The sequence below is a fragment of the Hippopotamus amphibius genome, chromosome 2 (genome assembly GCF_030028045.1).
Source record: "Hippopotamus amphibius kiboko isolate mHipAmp2 chromosome 2, mHipAmp2.hap2, whole genome shotgun sequence".
In the NCBI taxonomy this organism is placed as follows: domain Eukaryota; kingdom Metazoa; phylum Chordata; class Mammalia; order Artiodactyla; family Hippopotamidae; genus Hippopotamus; species Hippopotamus amphibius.
In genome coordinates, this window is record NC_080187.1 from 192822649 (window position 1) to 192829874 (window position 7226).

The 7226-nt window shown below is 44.0% G+C and overlaps 1 protein-coding gene across 1 annotated transcript in view; it reads left to right on the forward strand.

Moving 5' to 3' along the window:
• SLC27A2 (solute carrier family 27 member 2) overlaps window positions 1–2655 on the forward strand; it is a 46482-nt gene extending 43827 nt beyond the window's left edge. Inside the window, exons 9-10 of the mRNA XM_057724036.1 lie at window positions 1086–1216; window positions 2193–2655. Of these exons, the coding sequence (XP_057580019.1) occupies window positions 1086–1216; window positions 2193–2369 (308 nt within the window). The 3' untranslated portion in view covers window positions 2370–2655. The remainder of the gene's footprint in view (window positions 1–1085; window positions 1217–2192) is intronic.
• The last annotated feature ends 4571 nt before the right edge of the window (window positions 2656–7226 follow it).

The window sequence follows — 7226 nt, forward strand, 5'->3', positions numbered from 1 at the left end:
TTATAATTTTTCCTCTTGTTTTCTGCCTTCTTTAGAGTCACAGGTAAACACACAATCACCATGGGAGAGATTTCGAAAGCTGGGGCCCAGGTGACTAGGGGTGGCTCCTTCCCCCTCTCTGATTACAGTTAAGTAGTTCAGGGAAGTGGACCTGGACTCCCACTGGGTCTGCTGGATCGAGTAGAAGATGTATTAATATGTAATTACCACTGTCCTCAGAAGAAAACAATGGTAATTGTTCTAAACACCTCTCCACTTACAGCCCTGCCTGACAGGGAAGAAAGAGCTGTTAGGATCTGTTTCCTCTATGGAGAGTACAACCTCTTGGGACTACAAGACATCAAGGTGGGAAGGGAACTGGGAGGGGGGATGGTGGGCACACACCGCTCACCCTTGATCTGCCTTCACCCTCCTGTCCCGCAGCCTCTCTGGAATGCAGAGGCAAAGCTATTAGGAGCCATGATTAAATAAGTAAGTCTCAGAGGCCACATCTGTGCCTGGAAGTGCAACAGACCTGACCTGCGACCTAAAGAACAACATAAGCCTGGTTATCCATGATAGTGGAGCAATGGTTTTACCCCAGAGTCCCCAAAATTTCTTTCAGCCACTAGTTCAACCTTTTTCCCATTGGGATATTTGCATCTAGGCTGCTGGGAAAGATGATAAACACGGGATCCGGAGCCCGGCTGCCTCAATTCCATCTCTGGCCCTGCCTAGTATTTGCTGCGGGAACTTGAACAAGTCTTTTAATGTCATTAAGCCTCAGTTTCTTCACCTGTAAAATGGAGATAACCTTTGTACCTCTCCAGAAGGTTGTCATGAGGGTTAAATGAGATAGTACATAAAACACACTCAAGTAAAGAGCCTGGCAAGTAACAAAGACTCAACCAGTGTATAGCTTGTTGTTTTGTTGTTACCATTAATTCACCTTAGAATTTAACTCCAATATATATTTTAAAAATATTCCAGCCATCCAAAAGAAACCCATGCCATAATGTTGTCTCAGTTGACTGTTCTTTGACCTAGCAAAGCATCATAAAGTAAACAGCTACAACACACCTGATCTTTTATCATCGTAACTCTAGGTCACGAGGGTCGAATTGGCATGGCCTCCATCAAGATGAAGGAAGACCATGAATTTGATGGAAGGAAACTCTTTAAGCACGTGGCCGATTACCTGCCCAACTATGCAAGGCCCCGGTTTCTAAGAATACAGGTGAGACCCCTCGTTATCAAGCCCAGTTATCCTCTCTCTTGGGGAGACCTCTGCCTCTTAGGGAAAAACTCTCCTCTTCTACCATGGTGACCACATCAGCCAGATTCTCACTACCCATTCAGGAAGCTCAATGAGGAAGCAGAAATACCAGAAAACATAGCTAGCTGAAACCAAATCCTAATCCCTTTCTCCCTTAAACGGCAGGCAGTTCATTCAGCAACAGTGTAAGTAAATAACTCACAAAGTCTGTTTGATAGGTTATTACAGACACACAAAATAGAAGTGCTCTGACCCTCTTATTTATTGTTTCCAGTTTTAAAGAAAGGAAAAATCCACTGGAGTCCTACCCCTTTCTGTGGCGTGAAATTTAATTGGGCCGCATTAGCCAGTAGGAACTACCAAAGCCTAAGCTAGCACCCAGAGAGGGATTTTTTTTCCTTCTCAAATATTTAACCCATTTAACCCCTTAATTTAACACTCTCACCTTTGGACCTTGAGTTCTGTGTTTCTGTAGCTGAAGATCTGAGAAAAGTTTTCGATTACCAGTTATTGCTCAGGCTAGGCGGTTATTTCCGTTGATGTCCGTAAAGCACTGAGGTTTGCTTTACAATGAGATGGTTGAGAGACATGGAAGTTGAAAGAGCCTCAGATCATCACCTATTTATTGAAGAAGAAACAAGTCTTCAGTCTAACAAACAGGCTGACGACACAGAGTTGCCTGTGTGCAGGTGACTCCTTTCCCCACCCCACCATTAATCCGAATATTCCAGTTATACCCGAAGCTCACCAAGCGACAGACTCTTCTGCTCTGCATCCCACCGTCAGCAGCCCCTCTCTCCCCACTGGTGATCTTCAAGCTTTAAGGGAAGGAAAAATACCTCCACAGAGGGCCCCCTAGTGGAGGTTCTGAAGGCTGTATTGATATCACACAGAACCTGCTTTCACAGCTCTCAAATGATTGTTTGATGTTTTTCAGGACACCATTGAGATCACTGGAACTTTTAAACACCGAAAAGTGACCCTCGTGGAAGAGGGCTTTAACCCTGCAGTTATCAAAGATGGCTTGTATTTCTTGGATGACAAAGCAGAAACATATGTGCCTATGACTGAGGACATTTACAATGCCATTAATGATAAAACTCTGAAACTCTGAATATTACCAAGAGGATAACTCAATGTATTTCCAGAAAGAAACTGCATGGACCTAGTACCGCCACTTGACATAATCCACTTTAATTTGATTGAAGATTGTGCAGTGCAATTTTTTTATGAATACCAGTAAGGGGAGACTTTTTAAAATTACCCCTAAACCTTTGCAAGTGAAAAGATTTAGGCATAATTATTTTTCAGTTTGTATCTACTGTTTGTATTTGCAGACTAAGGTTGTTAGAGGGAGGATGTTAGTTTTTAAAATATGTAATAAAATAGATGAACACCAACCTATGGGATGACACTTCTTCCTGATTCGATTCTAAATGCAAACCCTGAGCCTGACAGCCTCATTGGTAATCTTTCACAGGTGTCCCGCTTATAATGCTAATGGTATTCTAAGGAAAAAATGGTAAGGAGTTGGGAGGTGAGAGGGTAGGTCCCCAGTGAACAACGCAATGGAAATCCAGCTCTAGTGTAAGGCCACCCTGCTTCCCAGAAGCATCCTGGCCACTGTCTACAGCATTATCCAACAAGTGAGAAAGCCACCTATAGTCTTTGAAGGAACTTAAGTCTAGAGCATCAGAGTGCTAAACATAAAAGGTGTTCAGCAAATTTTTTAGCTGTATCAAGGGTTGCAAACTCAAGTGTCTTCAGGATTTGTATTGGTAATGCAGATGAGAAGAGCAGGGCCCACATGAATGTGGAAAACTTGGGGGCAGCCACGACACAGCTTCCACCAGCGGATACTGTCGTTGGGCTGTATCACCCAGGTACTTCCAAGATCTTCTGATTATTCAGAAAACAGAAATCCAGATAATTATGTGAATCTCCCAATTGTAAAATCTCACTTTTTTTATAATTTCCATACACACCAAAGGAAACGTAACTGTGCACCAGAGACGTCCCAGAGGTCCAGCTCACAGCCCTCAGGCCCACGTGCTCCTCAGGCTGGAGCTGGTCTCACTCCGCAGCCAGTCTCCAGCCAGAGAGCCTGTTCAAGGACCAAGGGCCTTTGGTGTGGCACAGGAGGGTTCGGGAACTTTGAGGAGCTCCCTCAGACAGGCTCTTTGTCCTTACACTCAGCTGCCACCCTCCCTGAGTGGACCCCTCAAGCTCAGCGTGTGTCAGTCACCGTTCCAGAAGCAGGTCCTTGGTGGTGGCCCTCAAGATGACATGTTCCTTCCTAGAGCGTGTCCCAGGTCACAGGGGCAGCATGCTTGCTACGTTCACATCAAGGAAGGATGACTCGCGTTCATCCCAGCCTCCCTGGAACAGGTGGCGTTTCCTTCCCTAGAGAACATCCTCAGATGAGCAGGACCTGGAAAGGAGCCCTAGTTCTCCCTCAGTGGAGCCCCTGAAAAGCCCCAGGCAAACGTACTCAGGGATGCTCAATGGTATATGATGAGGGGGTGGCCATCCCCACCCCCAACACAGTGTTAGAAATATTGTTTAAACGCGCTCCACTCTTTTAGAGGAGACTCCTCAAAGACTCACGGCCAGAATCCCTGCCCCCACTCATGATGCCCGACAATACACATTTCCTGAGCACTTAATATGCATAAGGGACTTGAGGGTGGCCTAAGGAAAAGTCTGGATATCACTACTTCTCTGTGAAGTTAGTCAACAATTTAGAATGACTGTTGCTTGTGGTTCAGCACTTGGGAATTTTTGCAAAACTCTCGGTATCTCTGCTTTTGCTTTATTGATCTCCCTGTGAAAATTTTAACCCAAGTGATGGGAAATAGCCTGCCCTTCCCTTTTGAGAGTATATCATTGTGCAATTGTGTTACTTGGAATCTTGTTAAAGTGAATCAGGTGGTAAGCAGAGATTGTGTTAAAGCAATGATGTCATTCTGTGTCATACGGGTTATCTTTCGGGGTAAGATGTCAGCACTTACACCATTATCCAGAACATTAGAGTTCCAGGAACCAAAGCCTGCTGGGGCCTGACCACCTTTGACCCACATCTTTGACCTCCCGGTTAGAAACTCAGAAACTCTCTCTACCAGCCTGATGGCTTCCTCAGTCTCTTAGTTCCCCAAACTTCCGTGATTCAGGCCAGGAACCACAGCTCTATTGGGGTGGATAGAGATACCAGCACAATATCCTCAATACCTTAGTTTGCATATGTGTAAACAAAATTAAGCCATCCTGTGACAGATAATCAACTTTAAAGACTGATTTTTCTCTTTTAAAAGGGTCAAAAATTGTGTCCATAGAAATATCTATACGACTCATCTTCCTCATTTGAAAGTACAAGTGGATTTTTTAATTACATGAGTTACACATCATGTGTGCTCGGTTAGTGTAATTCAGTTCCTCAGACGTGGATTATCTTTTATTATCAGATCTTAGATCTGGAGTGACCCAAAGTGCAGGCATCGGGAAAGGCCCAGTATAAAGCAGCACTTTGTCATCTTTAGCCTGAAATTGTTCTTGAAAATTTGCATTAACAGTGTCTATTTACTAGATACACACGTATTATGTGCTATAGCAAAACTAAAAGCAATCCTAAAGAGTGTCTAGTCAAACCTCTTTGATGAAAGGAAAAAAAACAGGGATTTTCCTGGTGGCACAGTGGGTAAGACTCTGTGCTCCCAATGCACGGGACCCAGGTTTAATCCCTGGTCAGGGAACTAGATCCCACATGCATGCCACAACTAAGGAGCCTGCCTGCCGCAACTAAGACCTGGAACAACCATTAATGTTAACCATTAATTAAGTAATTAACAAGCCTGGGGAGGTGACGTACATGCCTAAATTCATACAGCTTTTCAGCATCTCTAAGCTACCACCTAGAACTGACAGAAGAGACAACCTCATTATAAATCAGAGCATGGTCCCCGACCCGCAGTATCAGCATCAGCTGGGAGCTTGTCAGACATGCAAACTATCAGGCCCCACCCCAGACCTCCTGAATCAGAACCACTGGGGATAGGCCCTGCAATCTGTTTTAATGAGCCCTGCTGGTGACTCTGAAGCAGGCTGCTTGAGAATCACTGGCTTAGAGCGGGGCTTCTCAAGTTTCATGGTGCATAGGAGGCACCTGGGGATGCCAATCCTTCTAGTACACACATCCCTCTTGGAATAGCAAGCGGCTCTGCAACAATGCTTCTCAAACATTGCTGCACATTAGAATCACTTGAGGAGCTGTCAAAATCCCAACGCCTAGGCCTGCCTCATACCAATTAGATCAAGATTTCTGAGTGAGAGCCAGGCATCAGTACTTTTTTGAAAGACTCCCAGGTGTTTCCAGAATGCAGCAAAGTTCAAGGAACACCGATCGAAAACAAAGGTAAAATGAAACTGTACTCTTGAAAAAGATTCTCTCCCTGACCAAACTCTACCCAGGCTCCTCTGAGCCCTCCTCCCTACCAGGCCTCAACCTTGGCTTCTAAAGACTGAACAAAACCATAGCAAAGTTTCTAAGAGCTCAAAGCCACACCCCTCAGATGATCCTACATCCCCTTAAAATGCCTCCCTGAGAAAACACGAGGCCACCAAAAGATTTACCATTTGCCCCAGCCAACACCTGAAGATGGGGCCCCTGTCTCCCAGCCTCTGTAGGAGGGTAGGAGGCTAACTTCCATAAGCACCAGTTAGCAAACCCAGATGGGCTTCCTATGGACCAACCCCCCTTCCTGCTTTTTGTAATTGTCCACTTTCCTGACTCTACTGAGCCCCTGAGTGCATCCTTCCTGTCCCTGCATTCTCCCTCTAAAATGCCCAGTGAAATTCTCCCTCTGTACAAATCAAGTTGAATCCAGTTCACACCAGACTCTTTTTTTCTATTGCGGTAGTTATTAATGATTAAAAATCTGTCCTTACCACTTTAACTAGTGGTCAGTGTTGTTTACTTTTAACATGGTTAATGTAACCAATTTCAGAACCGCTCCCTGTAAAAGTGCCATCTGAGATGGAAAGAAGATGATTTTTTTGGTCTATGAACTACCATGGGTAAGACGCTTGTGAGCACAGCTTTTATTTGACTACAGGGTCCAGAAAAAAAAAGAAAATGTACAAGTTCCAAACCTAGAGAGGGAACATTTAACTGTAGTGAAGAACTAGAGGGGTCTGCTGAATGGTGAGCTTCTGATCAGGGATAACCTTGAACTGTATGGTCTGGTGGGGATATTATTGGCTTTATTGAAGACAAGGAGACCTGGGTTTGCCTACATATAAGCTGTGTGACCTGTGGCCTCTGTTTCTTCATTTATAAACTGTAAGCCACAGTGCCTAACTCAAGCAGTCTCCCTTCTTCCTACCAAGGGCTCCTCTAAACTCTTTCTCACAAAGTCTTCAGCATACAAAAAGCCAAATCCATAAGTACATTCATTTAAGCTCCAGAACATGCCCTGGTTAGTTAATCCTTATTTCAGTGGTCAGCAAATTAAACCACAAACAAAATGAAAAGACAACCTACAGACTGTGAGAAAATATTTGCAAATGATGCAAACAACAAGGGCTTAATTTCCAAAATATATAAACAGCTCATACAACTCAATAATAAAAAAACAAGCAGCCCAACCTAAGTAGACATTTCTCCAAAGAAGACATACAGATGTCCAGTAAACACATAAAAAGATGCTCAACATTGCAAATTATTAGAGAAATGCAAATCAAAACTACAAAGAGCTACCTCTTCACATCAGTCAAAATGGCCATCATTAAAAAGTCCACAAACAATAATGCTGGAGAGGGTGTGGAGAAAAAGGAACCCTCCTACACTGTTGATGGGAATGTAAATTGGTGCAGCCACTGTGGAAAACAGTATGAAGGATTCTCAAAAAACTAAAAATTAGAGTTGCCATATGACCCAGCAAACCCACTCCTGGGCATATATCCAGATATAATTCAA